This window comes from Littorina saxatilis, unplaced genomic scaffold (assembly GCF_037325665.1).
Source record: "Littorina saxatilis isolate snail1 unplaced genomic scaffold, US_GU_Lsax_2.0 scaffold_1315, whole genome shotgun sequence".
Lineage (NCBI taxonomy): Eukaryota > Metazoa > Mollusca > Gastropoda > Littorinimorpha > Littorinidae > Littorina > Littorina saxatilis.
In genome coordinates, this window is record NW_027127855.1 from 1 (window position 1) to 20884 (window position 20884).

Consider the following 20884-nt stretch of genomic DNA (forward strand, 5'->3'; position numbering starts at 1 on the left):
TCGAGTTTTTTTTTTATATGGCTTGTATTTCAGTCTCTCTCTCTCTCTCTCTCTCTCTCTCTAAATATATATATATATATATATATATATATATATATATATATATATATATATATATATATATATATATATATATATATATATATGGGACTTTTTCAAAAAATGCATAAAAAACCTGTCTTTTGACTTTAAAATTTTATAAATTCAAAAATGTTCATCCTACTTATCTGAAAATTGGAAGTGCTTAAGTTCAATGTCCTCCGGACCTTAAAGTATACTCATTTGCCCGTTTTATTGTATTTTTCTGTTAATTATAGTAAGTTATCATGTGTAAGGGGGGGTCAAAATGCATGTCCCTTCGACATTAGCAAAATTTCACACCTCTGTAAAACGCACAGACAATTTTTTTTTATCATTTTGTTTGTTGGTTTATGTTTATCCCGTCATTATCTCAAGATAACAAAAACAAAATATTGATACAATCAGTAGTTTTGTTCTCCCAATTTTTGAAAAGTAAAAATTGCATGTCCAAGAGGTTTTGGTCCTTGCAGTTACCAGGAACCAAAATACGCAATAAAAACGGAATGCTCCCTGCTTTTCAAATGTGGTTTTCTTTACAAAAGAGTTCCAAGACGCGGAAAGCTGTGTGCAATCAGGTAGGTACATTGGATCACTTTTAGGCAATGAAATATAATTTTCAAAAGGTCAAGGTGAAGGATGTTTAGCTTAACAGTTATGTGCAGTTGCTGGGGTTTTCCATTACACTAATTAACAAAAACATTTTTAATAATTTGCATTTTAATCGCCCATAGATTTACTTTCACATGGCGTCAAGGACGCCATGTTTTTTTTATGACAGGGAGTGATTATTATTTGAAAATAACGAATTCGTCTGTGCAGTTACTTTCTGTGCAGTTACCTGCCAGAGAAGTAACTGCATGGACCTATTTAGTAACTGCACTGAGACATCATGGTAACTGCACTGAAATGCTTGTAGATTGCATACCATTTTTATTCTATATTCTGTATTATGGACAGCCAATTATACAAAAGGGATGGAAAACCAACCAGCATAAATATAGGTATTATATAGAGTCTTATTCAAAATAAAGTAATTTACTTTACTCAGGAACTGCTACAAGTTTCCTGGTAACTGCACTGACGAGTCAGGTAACTGTACAGATCTATTTTAGTAACTGCAGAGAATTTGTCAAAATATGTTATTCATTTATTTTACTTTTTTTTTCAAGTGACAAAAAATACACCCTTGTTGTTGTAAGGATACGGTGCCACATTATTATGGTGGTGATGTTCCAAGTGAAAAGACAGTGGTGAATCATATTTTTCAATAAAGGTTTTACAAAGACAGTGGCAACGAAGATTTTCAAAGACAGTGATGACTCATTTTATGTTCCAATGAAGGTTTCTAAATAGAGTGGTGAATTATTTTATGTTCTAAGTGAAAAGTGTTTATCTTCATGTGGAAGAAATTATGCATAATATATGGTATGCTATTGGTTCTGTTTCACACAAGCACAACAATATAAAACAAGAAGGGCAAAGCCCATACGACTCACATGCTTGACCTTGACATGACCTTGACCTTCAGGGTCAAGGTCAAATAACTAAACCTAGCAATGACATCAATCACTAAGAACTGCTTTACACATTTTCCCTACCAAAATACATGTGACCTTGACCAGGTCATCCAAGGTCATGCAACACAAAGCTGTTAATTCAAGACATAGGAAGTACAATGGTGCTTATTCCCCCCTCTGCTTCTTTGCCTCTGTAAACTTGTAGGGGTAGTTATTTTTCGATAATGACCCAGCAACCAAACAAATAACGACCCAGCAACAGCCTGAATCCTCGATAGTGCAATGGGTTGAGAGGTTGTTCTGTTTCGGTACTACTTTTTACGACTGAAAAGTTCCGAACGCTCTAATGTACGAAGTATACATCTCTGGAGCAAACAATACAAACATACCGCATTTAAATGAACAACTACAGGCCTGAACACATGAATCTCCATATAAAATCCATGAGTTCGGTTGTTTTCTGAATCTCATCTGCCGTGCCGTCAAGCCGTTCATCACAAGCAATTTCCCAAGGCAAGTAACTCATACTTTGTCTAGCGACAAGAGTAGTTCCCCTTCTTTTCACTCAGTTCCTTCGACAACAGACTGCAATCCGACGGTCAGTTTTCAACAATATTTCATTTAATAAACAGATCACACGCAACCAAATGCACACATCTCATCAATTTAAACAACATAAAGGGGTTTCATACACTATTTTCCCCAGAAAACTGAACTTCATACAGTTTTTAACGTTGGAACACGGGTGCAAAAGTTCGTCTGCTAGTCCCATTTGACGAAAAAAACATTATCCTAAGCGATACTAAAACATATACAGAACACACAATATCTGCCTTTGCCGCCACGGCAGAATAACAGCATATCTGTGTACTTGATTTTAGCCCAAAATAGGAAAACTGACAAGAAGTGTTAACAGAATGGAATGATTTGCACGGAACTATACAACCGCGCATTAATCGATCGCCTGCGCAGGTTGACTGGTTGAGAGAATAGGATTCGATCAAACTTTCGCAAAAAAACTCCTCTTTTCTTTGAATAACTGAAGAAAGGAGGAATAAAGAGGTTACACACCTCGTCTCAGTGATTATCAAAAATAATGGTCTCAGTTCGCGGTCATGAAAAAGCTCGCTAAAGCTCGCATTTTTCATGATCCGCTAACTTCGACCATTATTTTTGATAATCACTGAGACTCGGCGTGTAACCTCTACTTATTGGCTCTTTCTACCATGAGATATGGTCACTGTTAGTGGTTCACTACCTTATTTTGGTCACATTTCATAAGGGTCAAAGTGACCTTGACCTTGATCATATGTGACCAAATGTGTCTCATGATGAAAGCATAACATGTGCCCCACATAATTTTTAAGTTTGAAACAGTTATCTTCCATAGTTCAGGGTCAAGGTCACTTCAAAATATGTATACAATCCAACTTTGAAGAGCTCCTGTGACCTTGACCTTGAAGCAAGGTAAACCAAACTGGTATCAAAAGATGGGGCTTACTTTGCCCTATATATCATATATAGGTGAGGTATTCAATCTCAAAAACTTCAGAGAAAATGGGAAAAATGTGAATAATAGCTGTTTTTTGGACAACATTTATGGCCCCTGCGACCTTGACCTTGAAGCAAATTCAAGATGCTATGTACGTTTTTTGGGGCCTTGTCATCATACACCATCTTGCCAAATTTGGTACTGATAGACTGAATAGTGTCCAAGAAATATCCAACGTTAAAGTTTTCCGGACGGACGGGGGGGACGGACGGACGGACGACTCGGGTGAGTACATAGACTCACTTTTGCTTCGCATGTGAGTCAAAAATCGTTTTACATACCAGGCCAATTATCGAAAACATTTTACTGATATATAAAATTCATTTCCATAACAAAAATAACCCTTTGTTTTCTAGTAACACAGTGTCTTTTACTAGAAAATGTCTGTGCTGTTACCAGATGTCCATGCAGTTTCCTATGATTGAAGAAAATGCAATTTAAAAAACAATCTGTTAAGTCAAGACCACAAAACAATATACAGTGCTTTGAAAACAGCAACAAATATAGTTAAGACATATAAAATGATAGTTTTAAACGTATGTCTGTGTTTTTTGCTCGAATGGGGTTGATGCGAAAACAAAGGGTCCGTGCAGTTACCGAATGTCCCTGTTGTTACCAAGCATAAAAGTAAAGCTATATTTAAAATAATTTATCAAATTCAGTCAATTGTGGTATAAGTTGAAAGGTTTCAACAACTTTCAAATGATCATATGTATATTTTGGCAGCAAACAGATCAGTTTGGACATTGCTTCATTTACATGCATTTGATAATGACAATTTTGCACTATTACAATTTTGTTTTAATTTGGATTAAATAATTGCATTAATAATCATACATTTTGGTATCCATTCTTTAGCACTGGGTTTGCATAGCATTTGCTATATGAAAACTTGCCTTTTGGAAAACAATTATGATGGAAAAATAAAACTTGTTCATGGTAACTGCACAGACATTTTTTATAAATGTAGTGGATATTTTTTTATTTTTAGATACATTTGCAGTTGTTATTAAGCTCGCAAATTTTGGCACAAGATAGACGAAAGGATGTTTAATAACTTTGCCTGATAAAATTTTGAAATTTTTGATGTTGGATATTTTCGTTTTGTCCGTCTGAAATCTATGCATTTTTTGAAAAAGTCCCATATATGTATGTGTGTGTGTTTTGTGTGTGTGTGTGTGTGTGTGTGAGAGAGAGAGAGAGAGAGAGAGAGAGAGAGAGAGAGAGAGAGAGAGAGAGAGAGAGAGTGTGTGTGTGTGTAAAGTGATTCCGAAAAAGAATACTGGACCGATGAGAGCTCCTTGGTATGATTTCCCCAGATTACTTTTTCAGTGTTTGGATAAATGCCCTTTGATGACGTCATATCCAGCTTTTTGTTAAAGTTGAGGCAGCACTGTCACGCTCTCATTTTCAACCAAAGTATTTGAAATAAAAAACGCTGGCGCTGGACCCGAGTACTCTTCAAACTGGCTCGCTCCCCCAGTATGAAAGTTTTTGTCTTGTGCACGTGGATTAAAAAAAAAAAAAAAAAAAAAATATTTATTTATTTTACACAATTAAAAAAACTATTAGAGTAAAATTAAACATTAAAACGTTCATAATAAACAAACGTAAACAAGAATTAAAAAAAAAAAAAAAAATAGACCGCCCATGCCGGGAATCGAACCCGGATCATTTTGGCCATAGACTCTCTCGTGCTCTCTGTCTCTCTTTCACCGAGACCAAACCCTGCATTGTAATTTCTTTGCCGAGACCATTTCCCCACCCGTTGTCTGGCTTGCAATTCATGCTTTTCTCGTCACTGCGTGACGTGTTCGCCGCTCAAGTCTCCCCTTTAGTTCAGGCTGTTCGCAAAGCGACCAGCCTCCCACCGCAAAAACTCCCACCGTTAAGAGTGGCTTTTGTGATTTATTTCGCATTTAGGTCCCAGGTAACATTATGAAGTTTTAATACGATCAATCGGACCTATTATCAAGTTAGTGTATCAACTTTTGAACGAACTGCGCCCAGTAGTTTCCCAGCAATAAGCTGTTAAGTCGAGACAGACACACACACACACACACACACACACACACACACAATTAAAGTCTGTTGGACCCTAGTACTGCGTACTCGGGGATTAATTTGGTCAAGCTATCTTCGACGAAGTCCGGACTATGGGATTGCATTTCAGCTGATAGGCTTAACAAATAGTTAATTAGTCTGCTCATTAAAGTTGTCATTCAAATCAAATTTTCAGAAGCATATTGATTGCATTGTATTCCTCATCTTCTTCTGAATTCAAAACAAATATAGATATGTCATGTTTACTCTAAGAATGTGCTCAGAATGAAAGGAAATAGGTTCCGTCAGTACTACGGTCGGATGCTTCGCGGAGACGAGCTTGACCTACACCTTTCACCTAACTGCACTTTGACTTGTAACACATTTTTGTGCAAAGCAAAGAAAAGTATTTATTCAAGAAACCCTCTGGTAGTACATGATAAAGCAAAACAAAACACGTCGCGTAAGGCGAAAATACAACATTTAGTCAAGCTCAGTCGAACTCACAGAATAAAACTGAACGCATTGCATTTTTTCCGCAAGACCGTACACTCGTAGCATCGTCTGTCCACCGCTCGTGGCAAAGGCAGTGAAATTAACAATACAGAAAAGCGCGGTAGCGGTTGCGCTGAGGAGGATAGCCCGCTTTTCTATATCTCTATTCTTTTTATATTTAGTCAAGTTTTGATTAACTCTCTGAACGTGTTTTTAATCCAAACATATCATATCTATATGTTTTTTGGAATCAGGAACGGACAAGGAATAAGATGAAAGTGTTTTTAAATCGATTTCGGAAATTTAATTTTAATCATATTTTTTATATTTTTCATTTTCAGAGCTTGTTTTTTATCCAAATATAACATAATTATATGTTTTTGGAATCAGAAAATAATGAAAAATGCGATAAACGTATTTTTTAGATCGTTTAATAAAAAAATAATTTTAATTACAATTTTCAGATTTTTAATGACCAAAGTCATTAATTAAATTGTAAGCCTCCAAGCTGAAATGCAATACCAAAGTCCGGCCTTTGTCGAAGATTGCTTGGCCAAAATTTCAATCAATTTTATTGAAAAATGAGGGTGTGACAGTGCCACCTCAACTTTTACAAAATGCCGGATATGACGTCATCAAAGACATTTATCGAAAAAATAAAAAAAGGCCGGGGATATCATTTCCAGGAGCTCTCATGTCAAATTTCATAAAGATCAGTCCAGTAGTTTAGTCTGAATCGCTCTACACACACACAGACAGACACACACACACACACACACACACACACACACACACACACACACACACACACATACACCACGACCCTCGTCTCGATTCCCCCCTCTATGCTAAAACATTTAGTCAAAACTTGACTAAATGTAAAAAAGAAAGAAATGCAAACTGTTTCAACATATACGTACATAAACTCATTCAACTAAAAACAAAGAAGTTCGCGGGTTTTAATTATATGCATGTGTACATAATTATTACTGTGGAGACAAAACAACAACTGACAATTTTAAAATATCAGAATCAATTTAGAATTCTTTTAAAATACATTTTATCAAATGAATTAAGCTTAACAAAACGTGCGATGGTATATATGTTACAGTTAATCTGTGAAACCAGGGAATACGTGTATTAACTAGGTAATACATGAATTAACTGACGGAAAAAACCCAGTTAATTCATGTATCACCTAAAATAGTTTAGTTAATACACGTATTCCCTGGTTTCACAGATTAACTGTAACATATAGACGCATTGTAATTTGTGACTAAGCATCTCCGTCTTCTTGGTCACAGCGACAAACGGGAACTAGTGTAGGCTCTGGACATTAAACCAACACAACACTTTCATATCCTCAATAGGTCAGAGGAAGGTTGGGCTGAAGTGAAAGATAAATATTAAGGAAATCAAAACATGTTGCCTACGTAAAATCACATGGAGTCGAGCCAGAATATAAACAGAATTGATCATTGTGTAACTTGACTGAATGGTAAAACAAACGAAGTCTTGAATATCAATATATGCAATGCTTGCAAAATCCTACAACAAAACCAGGACTTGTATGTTAAGATTGATTACCAGTGACATATATATGACTCTTTCTGGCTTACATTTTGAGATCAAAGATAATGATTCAGAATAAAAGACTACCACAAACATAAAGACAACGGCAGAAAAAAGTAAAAGTGAAATAAACCCATATAAATGGAGGAGAAAGTTCAAATTATTGTATATTAGCAAGCATCTTTTAAATATTTACATAAGTTTAAATGTAATCTGAAAATTTTGCAATCCTACCACATAACAGGTTTTAAACACTCAAACCCTGTAAACAAGACCCTACCCCCCCCCCCCCCCACACACACACACACCTTCCCCTTCTTTTTCTTCTCGTCACTTGCTTGAAATATATGTGGCTTAGATGATCCGAACGTTGTGCAAGTTTCATGTTCCTTCTACGTGACATCACTTCCGCCCTGCTTTTGTGCATTCAACACTCAACAAAAATGTGACCCTCCACCAGGGAATGAGTCGCATGTCACCTTTGCGTGATTTTCATATTTTTACATTTTCCTAAAGAGTTTTTTATGCTCTATCCAGTGGTGAAAACCGTTTTGCAAAAGAGCGAAAACTGTTTGAGTTATAAGCCTGTGACTAAGGTGACCCTCACGCTGTTACCATACACTCTCCGGACTTATATCAAGCCTAGCGCAGAACCGCGCGAGGTGACATGCGACTCATTTCGTGGTGGAGGGTCACAAATGTTCAATAAACCACCTTGTTTACAACATCCTCGAAAACGGATGCTTAAAATTGTAGGTCTTTCTTTGATGATTCAATATGCGTAGGCACTTGTTCACGCTTTCGTATGCAGAGTTCGCATGTTAGATCAAAAGCTTGCCCAGCTCTATGCATGTGATTACATTTCCCTTTCTCAGGTTGTACAATGTGTGTTTCTTGGCAGTGAAACATGTCACACATGAAAATGACAACGCTAGCTGTCAGTCAAAAGTCGTAGTGTCTCATATTCAACAAGTTAAACATTCGGTATGCAAACAAACATATACAGGAAACTCCCTGACATCAGCTTTGACCTTTCAGATCATGTATGTCTGGGTAAAGGCCACTCAGTCAAGTTTCGACTCCATGGCTTGCAGGAAATGTATCAGGCTTTCGACCTTTGATCACATTTTTGCGTTCCACTGGTGAAGCTGCAAGCGAGAAGAATCACTTTCGTGACTTTCAGGTAACAAAGATACATTATCACGTCTCCTGTAAAGAGGCTAGCGCGATTCAAGTAGCTCCAATAGAAAGGCTGACATGGATTTTAAGTTGTATTGCCTATTGTCAACACGCTGCGTTCTGCATTTGACACTTTTTTTTTTAGCCAACCTGTGGTTGTTATGGCAAATCCTTCAAAAAAGTCAATCCCTATCACGATTTCCGTAGGTTATTGTGGAGAGCGACAACTATAATGTACAGCAATACAGACAATGGAAAATATATACAATGGTCTCACACTAATGATAATGACTGTCATGTGTACGCTATGTTCTACCAAAGAACACGTCACATTTGTACAAACTACAACAATGGCTCTACATAAATCATTTCCGCCTTTGCTGTCTAAAGCCCCGGCATCATCGAGGACACTATATACATTCCAATAATCTTTTTACAGAGTTTGTAGCAAAATTAACACACTGTATTGGTATTATCAAAGTCATACATTAATATATTCAAACTGTACAATAATGCGTAACGCATTCGCGTATAACTGACAGGTCGTGAGTGAGCATTACCAGGTATCTGACCATCGAGGCGATTATGCGTAATGATTAAAGCGTGATCTTTGATTCAATTTCTTTATACAAAAGTTGTATTTCAAGTTTGAAAATACAAGTGAAATTTCAAAAAGAGAACACAATGTCATGCAAACAATTAAAATGTATGTACATCATTTATCAAAGTATTAATCAAACACATCAGGATAGACAATGTTCCATTGTAAGGTCTAACATAGCAATTATCGGAGAAAAGGAGCAGAAAAGAATAAACTGAACAAACAATGCAGCTCATGAAACTAACAAACAAAAGAACTAGCATACAAATAATTCCTTATAAAATGTACATAATTATTGTGCCAATGCTTATTATATTTATGTGTGTGTGTGTGTGTGTGTGTGTGTGTGCGTGTGTATGTGTGTGTGTGTGTGTGTGTGTGTGTGTGTGTGTGTGTGTGTATGTGTGTGTGTGTATGTATGTCTGTGTTGCAGTGAATCCGGTTCCAAAACTTAAACAACAACAGTGTCCTGTTTGCTCATATTCCCTAATTATGTACAGTTTCTTCACTCCAAGTCAGTGATATACACAACAACGCAATTGCTTATACAGTCCTTCCCTTTGATAATATGTAAACGAAGCTACTATCTATTCAAGCAAGATTTTAACCAGATAACTTGATGTGAGTTCTCCCTCACTGCTGTGTTGTCTTCCTCTCACTCTTCTTCAGTCCGACAACAGGCCTTTATCAATCAGAGGCGTTACCGTCTTCGTCATCTGTCAATCAGTTAAACAAGAAAATGATTAGAGGGTAGAACTGAAAAAAGTAAAACAGAACAGAAAACTAGAGCAAACGAATCCATTGAGCGACAGAGAGAGAGAGAGAGAGAGAGAGAGAGAGAGAGAGAGAGAGAGAGAGAGAGAGAGAGAGAGAGAGAGAGAGAGAGAGAGAGAGAGAGAGAGAGAGAGAGAGAGAGAGAGAGAGACGGCGAAAGAGACATATATTTCAATTGAATGTATTAGAGTGTGCCGTTAGCAGATGTTGCTTGTTTCATCTGGTCCTTGAAAAATAATAATTATTACCTAAAGTGGCATAATTGTATGGATTCAATCACACAAAAATAATGACAAAGTACATACATTTTGTTATTGCAGTTTTGTAGATTCATTATAATGTTATGTAATATGTTCATGGATTTCAAAAAAAGAAGGATTGATAAATACATGTTGCATAAAACACGTTTCGATAGAAAGAGAGAGCAACTGACAAAACACTTGTCAGATTTTGAATATTTTCAGTTAGCATAATGAAAGCAGGTATGCCTTACAAATGTTCTTCTTCTTTATTATTGGCTTATTGTTTAAATTCAAAAAAGCAATACAGATACTGAGAGAATAATAACCCACCAGTTTGTGTTCCTTGCGATGCTACGTGTTGCTGATTAGAATAGATGTGGTATTCTTCATCCTCTGACAGGTTGCCATCTGCAACATGTATGCTATATTGATACAACACGTGACACATTCTTCACAAGAAGAAACACTTTTCATAATTCAGCAGCAGCAGAAATAGTTGTTACAGTTGTGTCAACACTCTACTATGCAGAAAAGCGTGTTCCTACTTGTCTGTTCTCTTTAGTCTACCCTTTAAGCATTCCATATAAATGGCCACATACTTTACTTGTATATATGCTTCAAGCTTAGATGTGCGGAATACACATTCAAGTGAACAATAACGTGTTGTTTTGAGTATTGTGATTGTTATTACCTCAATGGTAAAGCGTGTATGTGCATAACGCTTAAACAGCAAAGTAATCATGCATACACGCACTTTTTGACTTATCACATTCGATTCAGATTGTAATTTTAGACTACCGTCGACATGAACAAATATTGTACAGACAAAAACCCAAACTATTGTTACTTTTGTATCACCCTTATTAATCTAATTTATAAGTTCTTCTTCAGCAACACGAACTACAAGATTGTCATGGAGAATCATAGCTCTGGTGACCAATGTCAGTATTCTTACCGTCCTCCTGAGCCTGTTCGTGTTGTTCCCCCATTCTCATTTCAGCGGGCATGTTCAGTAGACCCCTCTGTATGGTTTCATTTCGCCACTCGTTAGCTTCAGCGTCTCCGTCTGCAAATAACAATATGAAAATCACTATAATATAAATGCAGGTAATAAGTTCAGTACTATTTTTTTCTTCTACATTCTGCACTCTTAAATCATCATCATCATGATCATCATCATCATCAGCAGCAGCAGCTGCAGCAGCAGCGGTATCATCATAATCATCATAATCATCATCACCATCATCATCACCATCACCATCATTATCTTCATTATCATCATCATAAGGAGCTGCAGCAGCAGCAGCAGCAGCATTCGTACATAATCATCATCATCATCAGCAGCAGCAGCTTCTTTTGCTGCTGTTGTTGTTGTGTTGTGTTGTGTTGTTGTTGTTGTTATCTTCTTCTTCTTCTTCCCGTGAACCAGACACCATATTTGCAGTCAAAACATAAAGATATGCCTGGTCCATTGAACTCACCAATGGCAAATTGTTGTTGTTGTTGTTGTTGTTGTTGTTGTTGTTGTTCCCGTCTTTTCTTTCTCACTTCTGCTGCAGACACGTACAGCTGGTCGTCATCAAGGTTCCCATCTTCTTGCTCATCCTCCCATTCAATTTTCCCTGAAAACACAGGCATACAACGTGATACTTGAAAACAATCCCAACTTTAAAAAAAAAAAAAATTAAAGTCGGAAATGCTAGCTTGGTGAAGTTATGCAGAAACTAACAACTTTGGCGGTCTATTTGAAGCAGGTTGCACTGCTTTCACAAGTTATACATTGTTAAACAATCCCATTGCAAACTGCGGGACCAATAAATGTGTTGAAAAATGTATTAGCAGACAAATCTAAATTTATATGACAAACGTATTTCATGAAGAACATGTTATTTGTTTAATGTGCAATAATCATTATTTCAGTAGATAAAAAGGAAGAAATCATGCCTGCTAGAGCTGGAGGTGCCTGGCATCGTAAGGCAACAGGACACAGACCGAATCCATCTTCATCCTCATCATTTACAAGAGCGCAAGCAGACGGTTCCCTGCAGTGGTCGTCATCCGAGTCCTCGAAAAGGTCGTTGTGGATCGTCACGCTCACGTTGGATCCCCGATACAAGTCATTGGTGAAGGCTCCTACAAGCACAGATTTAGTTTATGAACACTCTCTCTCTCTCTCTCTCTCTCTCTCTCTCTCTCTCTCTCTCTCTCTCTCTCTCTCTCTCTCTCTCTCTCTCTCTCTCTCTCTCTCTCTCTCTCTCTCTCTCTCTCTCTCTCTCTCTCTCTCTCTCTCTCTCTCTCTCTCTCTCTCTCTCTCTCTCTCTCTCTCTCTCTCTCTCTCTCTCTCTCTCTCTCTCTCTCTCTCTCTCTCTCTCTCTCTCTCTCTCTCTCTCTCTCTCTCTCTCTCTCTCTCTCTCTCTCTCTCTCTCTCTCTCTCTCTCTCTCTCTCTCTCTCTCTCTCTCTCTCTCCTCTCTCTCTCTCTCTCTCTCTCTCTCTCTCTCTCTCTCTCTCTCTCTCTCTCTCTCTCTCTCTCTCTCTCTCTCTCTCTCTCTCTCTCTCTCTCTCTCTCTCTCTCTCTCTCTCTCTCTCTCTCTCTCTCTCTCTCTCTCTCTCTCTCTCTCTCTCTCTCTCTCTCTCTCTCTCTCTCTCTCTCTCTCTCTCTCTCTCTCTCTCTCTCTCTCTCTCTCTCTCTCTCTCTCTCTCTCTCTCTCTCTCTCTCTCTCTCTCTCTCTCTCTCTCTCCTCTCTCTCTCTCTCTCTCTCTCTCTCTCTCTCTCTCTCTTATCTCTCTCTCTCTCTCTCTCTCTCTCTCTCTCTCTCTCTCTCTCTCTCTCTCTCTCTCTCTCTCTCTCTCTCTCTCTCTCTCTCTCTCTCTCTCTCTCTCTCTCTCTCTCTCTCTCTCTCTCTCTCTCTCTCTCTCTCTCTCTCTCTCTCTCTCTCTCTCTCTCTCTCTCTCTCTCTCTCTCTCTCTCTCTCTCTCTCTCTCTCTCTCTCTCTCTCTCTCTCTCTCTCTCTCTCTCTCTCTCTCTCTCTCTCTCTCTCTCTCTCTCTCTCGCTGCGTTTTGGCTAACTGAGATATACATTTATATAGCTTCAATGGCACACCAAGATCACTACTACTTGGAGATTGTCTCCAATCAATCAATGAGTCTTATATCGCGCATATTCCGTGGGTACAGTTCTAGACGCTCTGCAGTGATGCCGTGTGAGATGAAATTTTATACGGCCAGTAGATTGCAGCCATTTCGGCGCATATTTACCTTTCACGGCCTATTATTCCAAGTCACACGGGTATAGGTAGACAATTATTAACTGTGCCTAAGCAATTTTGCCAGGAAAGACCCTTTTGTCAATCGTGGGATCTTTAACGTGCACACCCAATATAGTGTACACGGGGGGAGGTTCGAACACCGAAGAGAGTCTGCACACAAAGTTGACTCTGTGAAATAAATTTCCGCCGAACCTGGGATCGAACTCACGCTGACAGCGGCCAACTGAATACAAATCCAGCGCGCTACCAACTGAGCTATATCCCCGCCCACTGCCATTACATTTACAGGTGCTGTTATCACGATCACCAAAATCACAAACGTTACGTTTACAATTTGTTGTGGATACTACCTGCTTTTCGTACTATTTGCAGATCTAGTAGTTACGAATGCAACACAAGTAACACAGTAGTATGACAATAAAGATAGTGTCCATACTGTTGCTGAATCGGTGGCCTAGTGGTAAGGCGTCCGCCCAGTGAGCGGGAGGTCGTGGGTTCGAACCCCGGCCGGGTCATACATAAGACTTTAAAATTGGCAATCTAGTGGCTGCTCCGCCTGGCGTCTGGCATTATGGGGTTAGTGCTAGGACTGGTTGGTCCGGTGTCAGAATAATGTGACTGGGTGAGACATGAAGCCTGTGCTGCGACTTCTGTCTTGTGTGTGGCGCACGTTAAATGTCAAAGCAGCACCGCCCTGATATCACCCTTTGTGGTGGACTGGGCGTTAAGCAAACAAACAAACAAACTGTTGCTGAATAACATAGCAAAACACTACTGCTTTACAAAAGTACGTGTTGGATATTTACTAGTTATTTGGCGCTTACGAGATAACTTCTAGTTTATTATTTTCACAACTGCTAACTTCTACACCAAGTCACATACCTAGCATAGTTCCCTGACAACGCGAAAGCACCCTTGTGGACCTGAAGAAAAATAAATCAATATGAATACCTCACACAGACACCGCGATGTTACGAGCAACAATATATGGAGCATTACATTTTATTCGTAAAATTACCACTATACTTACTTACTATACTTTTTTTTATTTTTTTTTTATCTTTTTTTTTATCAGTAAACTAATATGTTTAAATAAATAAATAAATAAAAATAATCATAACATAAATTTATTCCTAATGTTCAGCTCAGTTTCCTTTTTCTTCTTTTTTTTCCTTCTCCCTCTTTCTTTTTTCTTTTTTCTTACATTTTTAAATCAACAGCTTAAAGATAGAGTTTAAAAATAAAAAAAAACACATTTAAATTTACTTCTTTTGCCCAAGAATAACTTACTATACTTGTTAATTACATACGTAAATCCTTCAAACATTACAGATGCAAATGTGGTAGGCACAAAGCCATTGCAAACAAAAAGATGTAGACATCCAAAAACAAATAGACTACCAACTTCAGAATAAAACAAAACAAGAAATTAAGACTTTTGGAACGTTTAACTTATGGCAAAGCGAAACGTTATATTCACTTGATCCCTTGATCTTCCACTTATTGGTCGTTTAAGTGTGCAGACAGACAGACACTTAAAAACAGAAAATGAACGTATTCGAGAAATTGTCCAGAAACTCGCTCAAAGGACAACAAGCAAGGCGATCATTTACTTTTTTCTTTAGTTGAGCAGATTGCCTCGCTTGTGTGATTTGGAGACCCTCCACATAAGAGGCCTGCATTTTATCCACTAGACCATAGCGCCCGTGTTTCAATACCTTAATTGATATTGAACGTTCTATTTACATTTACAGTGATAGATCTGAATGTAAATAGTCTGAAACGTAGAACTTGCCATGTGAAGTGAAAAAGAAAATAACTGCATCGGTCTCGAATAGCAGCTAGCATCTGCTGAAGGGACATTAAAACCCAAAAACCAACCAACCATTCCATTTACATATGAACAGTCCATCCCATACCTATTCAATTTCCCATATAACAACACACACATGTGCAATGTTAAACTGCAAATGAACTCAAAATATCCATACAGATGGACATACACACAACAAGTCAGACAGACATACAGAGAGAAACAAATAGAGAGATACAGAAGGAGACAGAGGTGCTTGTAACCTCATGAAATACTGTACATTAGCCCCAATATTACATTAAGGATATATTACCTGTCTTTGAAAGCTGAAATAAATAAAAAAGGTAAACATATTATAAAAACACATACACAATAATAAAAGCACATTTAAGGACAGACGTGTGTGCATTTGTATTAGGACAAGTATAATTGCACAACATTATTCCTACAAGTATCATTCGTACATACTTCTTGCAGTGAAGTTGACATTGATTTGACTAGCATGTCTATCTACAAACTACACGCACACGCACACACACACACACACACACACACACACACACACACACACCCATACCCACACACACAAACACACATTTAAAACACCTGCAAACAGACGAAAACACACGAACAGAGATAAAAGAGAGAGAGAGAGACAGACTCAGGCAAACACACAACTAACTAGACAAACGTGTGCTTCATTACTCTATGGCAACGTTACCTGTCATGTCACTTCTCACGCGGCAGACAATAAAAAGACTGGTGCACACAGCAAGCACAGTGAACACAGACACGCCGATGACTATGGGATGTGAGTTGCTCCGATGGTTGCTTTGAGTTGTTTGGGTTTCTGTTCAAGCACAGCATTTAAAAAATCATTTTACAGTCAACGGCTGTATGGGAATAGCATACACACAGACAGCACATTAAATCACAACACTTGAAAAAAAACATTATCTGTGAAATGAAGTCTTAGAAATCAAACATTTCAAGCATCACGTGCTATTTCTTCAAACAATAATGTTGAAACTGTATACAATGACAATCTTTACATATATACACGTTAATACAATTCAAATAACGTCAATGAAATGTTGTAGGGGGATCAAGTGCTCTCCTCATTTTTGTATGCACTTTTGGGAAAAGGCCTCGAATATGAACTACTGTTTGTTTCATTGTAAATAACTTGTTTTCTTGCGAAGAATGTTGATATTGTGTTCGGTAGTTGTCCCCACTTTCGTTAACAATAAGGCCGGCCTAATTATAGCAGATTAGCTTTTATAAACTATCAGCAAAAAATAAATACAAAAACATTCACAACTGGTCCGTATTAGGAGCCATGGCGCCTAATATAGCCCCGAGAAAAAGCCATCACAAAACGTTGCAAAACGCTCACTATTCTTCAAAATACGATAGAACTGAGAGTGCAAGTCAAACTAATTCAAATATGCATCAGATTAATTAGTTTCGGTTCGATGATAAAGTAACTGAAATTACAAGAAACTTAAGAAACTTATCAAAGAGAGAGAGACAAATACATGAAATTATCAACTTTCGAGTAAATAAGACTGTTTGATATAATCTTTAAAAGCTTGAGGGCTAGTTAAAGGTTATTTACATCAACATTCTTCGTGCATGGTTGAAAGCAATCTTTATCTGTCCTTTTTTTCGATTTGTTAATGATGGTCTATATGAGGGGTGGGGATAGGTGTTTGATCAAACTATTTATTAGGACACCATTTACCTGCAAAACCATCCTTGGAAGAACTTGCAGGCAATGATTCTGAAAAACACACAAGTAAATTACATGAATAAAAACGCCAACCATGTAAGGTAGAGAACAGCAACACACACACACACACACACATACGTTATTGTTTATTGTGTTTTTTGTGTGTTAACATATGTGTTTGTGAATACAAACTAGTCCGTTTTTAAATTGCTAGTGCATGCTGCCAGACGTGTAACAATCTGAAGAAAAAAACCACATCTGTTGTTACCTTTTCAAGTTAAACAATCGCACATGAATCGAATGACAATGTTTTGAGCGCCCTACCACCGTTGGTTTGTCAGAACCAGAGGTGGTCTATATTGGGAGTCGGTCGATATTTTAGCCCTTCCTCTGTCATTTGTTTCTTACTCCAGCCTCATTGTATTTGGCATAGTACGGAAAACTGCGCGCTGAGAGGCGGGGGGGGGGGGGGGGTTTGAATAAAATATTGATTAGGACAGATATATAATACCTGTTAAACCATCCTGGGGAGAACTTGCAGACACTGATTCTGAAAAAACACACAAGTAAATGCCATGAATAAAAACGTTAACCATTTAAGGTAGAGGACAGCAAGTAACGAAACATTGGCAGTGGCAAATGTAACTATGACAAAGAAAAATATATATATGAGAACGGATGTACTTTTGCTTATGTTAAAACAAAGCAGTGACACTGATTACATCTATTTCACACAAGTGTTGTGTATGTAGCTACATGATGTGCAAAGACAATTAGTAATGATAAAGTGACGTATGTGCTTCCCGAGTTTGAAGGTACACAGGCTTGCTGAGAACTATCCACATTTACCTTGTTTTGTGTTTGTGCGTTTGCAGATATATTTTAATGTCAGATGTAATGTTGTGCCACTGGAAACATGTTATGTTTACCTTACTACTTGTTATCCTTGCATGCTCTTCACCAAGAATTCTTCCTTTTTTTGTATCACACTAATTACACATAAATGCCACAAGCACCTTCAATCGGCGACACCGAAAACTGCACGCGGTCATGTCCGAAGTCATTAGCAATTTCTAGACGCCAGTGTTGAAACTGACGATTCATTTCTGCTGTCATTTCTGTCTCAAGAACAAAGTCAGGAGCGATTCCTGTCACTTCGTACCTGAAAAAGACAAACTGTTATTTATTCGCATGTGTTATAAATAATTGTTAAGGCTTTTGATAACGAATTATCCTTTGAAAAATTGGCAATGTGGAAATATCTATGGTGCCTATCTTTAGCGCCAGATCCGTGCCTAGTTCTTCGACTTAATATGACATGAAATAATTATTGAAGTGCGATTCGATTAAATCAATATAGGTGTTTTTCTGCCTCGGACGTCCGAACAACACAGCATGACATCAATAATATATTGCAAACAAAATGTCAACGATAACATTCGAACTAAATAAATAAGTAAAAGCATACATTCTGCTCAAAGTTAAATAGTAATGTTGTGCTTAGCAAATGTAAATACTGCAAGAAGCAGCAATGAGTACGTGCACTTTTAATTCAACACGATGATATTTATCAGCAAGTTTTACCCTGTACAATTGTGACTTTGGAGTTGCGACGATGTAGTTGTGGTCTTCACAGGGGTAAGTGTGCAGGTAGTGATCTTGTTTGTGGGAGATTTGAAAGGGAAACGAAGAACCTTCTGGGAGCCCTCATCCTTTTCTGTCAGGTTACCATTGAACTTCGGGGGACCTTAACACGTATTCAATGATCATGATTGAGATTCACTAAGTTATTTCTCTTCACATATAAATGTTTGTAAAATGTTTATTCGTGACAAGAAAAAGTGTGACTGATAGAGAGAGGAAATTCTTAATCTCGATTATTTTACACCAACCGAAATAATAACCCACGCGACCAAAATAAACAGACACGAAGTTTAAGTTCGAGCCGGCAAATCGGAACAGACAAAAAAATCGATAAATAACGAGATACGAGAGAACTCAGAACTCAGAACTTTATTACATACGGATGATTGTGTTTTAGGCTTAGCATAATCTTCCAACCTGTCCTTTGAACATAAAGTCATTAGACGACAAGTCTAAAATAAAAACAAACGGAAAGCACACATAAATACTAGCAATGCGTCGTTAAACGGGACCATACACAGGCAGTTTAATTTCAAGAAGAAGGGAGAGGGGGTCGAGGAAGTACGCATTCAGATTCACTACACATGCATATAAAATGAAAAACTGTGCATTCATAATCAGAATACACAAACTAGATTTCAGGGGGCAGTTTATAATATCAAGAAGCGTGTGTGCAACTGCTTTTTAAAAGCTTTAAAAGATGTGGATCTTTTGATTTTTTTTCAATTGGTAAAAAGTTCCAAGAGAGAGAGAGCGAGGGGGGGGGAGAGAGAGAGAGATAGGGAGAGAGAGAGAGAGAGAGAGAGAGAGAGAGAGAGAGAGAGATACAGACAGACAGACAGACAGACAGACAGACAGAAAAACAGACAGAGGAGAGAAAGAGAGAGTCAGAGACAGAGAGAAAGAGAGAGAGAGAGAGAGAGAGAGAGAGAGAGAGAGAGAGAGAGAGTGAAAGAGAGACTCAGACTCAGACTTAGAACTTTATTACAAAAGGATAAAGGTTTTAGGCAAAGCCTATTCTTCCAACCTGTCTCAGAGAAAGAGAGAGAGAGAGACAGAGAGAGGCATGGAGAGAAAGAGAGAGAGAGAGGCAGAGAGAGAAAGAGAGAGAGAGAGAGACAGAGAGAGAGAGAGAGACAGAGAGAGAGATACAGAGACAAAGGCAGAGACAGGGAGATACAGACAGAGACAGAAACTTACACTCCACAAGTAGTGTTTCAGTTATGTTCTGGCCAGTTTCGTTCATCACACATGATACAGACCCCATGTCTTTGCACTGCACATGACGTATGACAGCCTTGATGTGTAAATCATCATCTGCCTTGTCAAGTGGGACCAGATCGTCGCCGTTATGCATGAGTCGTGTTGTCATATTTCTGGTTGGATTCCCGGCCTCAAATTCACACTCCACTGTCACAGTAGAGTTCTGAGGAGCAGGCTGTCCGTTTGAACCATTGGCGGTCAAACTGATGTTGGTAACTCTAGGCGAATCTGACAAGTCAATTCAAAGCGTCATCGATTGCCTGACAAGTTGATGTATTATCTTATCTACTATGTTCATCTTCTTTGAATGTTGATTTTTTTTCCAAGATAACAGTCAACAAATGTGAGGAATGTTAGCAGCCTGAACCCCTATGATTCTGCCATCAACGAAAGAGGAAATATCTCCTAACTTTTGAAGTCGCAAGGGATGCTAACGGCTTCTATTCTGACTGCAGGCGCAGTTTGATATCAACATTAACAAATTCATATACGAAGTGTAAACGTGTTGCTTTTACATATACATTAAATGTTACTATTCTGCTTCGTACGTAAACATAAATAAAATGGACGCATGATATGTAACCTTGAATATAACTCTACTAGTTTGGCTGGGGGGGGGGGGGGGGGGAGATTGCTCGGTACAACAAATGCAAACACAATTATTGTAAGCTAACCTGCCTTCAACATCCACACTTCTAAAATATGATCACCACAACAACATGAATGTTGATTCGTGTGTGTGTGTGTGTGTGTGTGTGTGTGTGTGTGTGTGTGTGTGTGCGTGTGCGTGTGTGTGTGTGTTTTTTTTATCTTTTCATCTAACCTGTAAATACTCACACAATACTATGACAGAGAAGAGCTGGTATTTGGTCAGTGTTTGATCAGTTGACAATTTCCACAAACCAGTATCCTCTTTTTCTGCTTTTTTGACAAACCGGTAAAGTCCATCAGGGCCTGTCGGACACAGACACCCATTCTGTTCATTTGGCACGCAACGTCCATAGTCTTCGTGTAGAAACTGGCAGTGGCGTTTAACCATTTGTTCATTTGGTTTATGTGAAATCAAAATTTGTTTAACTTTGTTCTGCGCTGTATTGCATTTCCCCAG

The 20884-nt window shown here is 38.1% G+C and overlaps 1 protein-coding gene across 1 annotated transcript; it reads right to left on the reverse strand.

The window, feature by feature from the left end:
- Window positions 1-7574: 7574 nt before the first annotated feature.
- LOC138956215 (uncharacterized) lies at window positions 7575-11724 on the reverse strand. The gene is made up of 4 exons (XM_070327628.1): window positions 11538-11724; window positions 11012-11122; window positions 10387-10464; window positions 7575-9756 (listed from the first exon to the last, which is right to left on the reverse strand). Exons 1-4 carry the CDS (start codon window positions 11692-11694, stop codon window positions 9728-9730), a joined length of 375 nt encoding a protein of 124 aa, XP_070183729.1. The 5' UTR covers window positions 11695-11724; the 3' UTR covers window positions 7575-9727.
- Between the last annotated feature and the right edge of the window lie 9160 nt (window positions 11725-20884).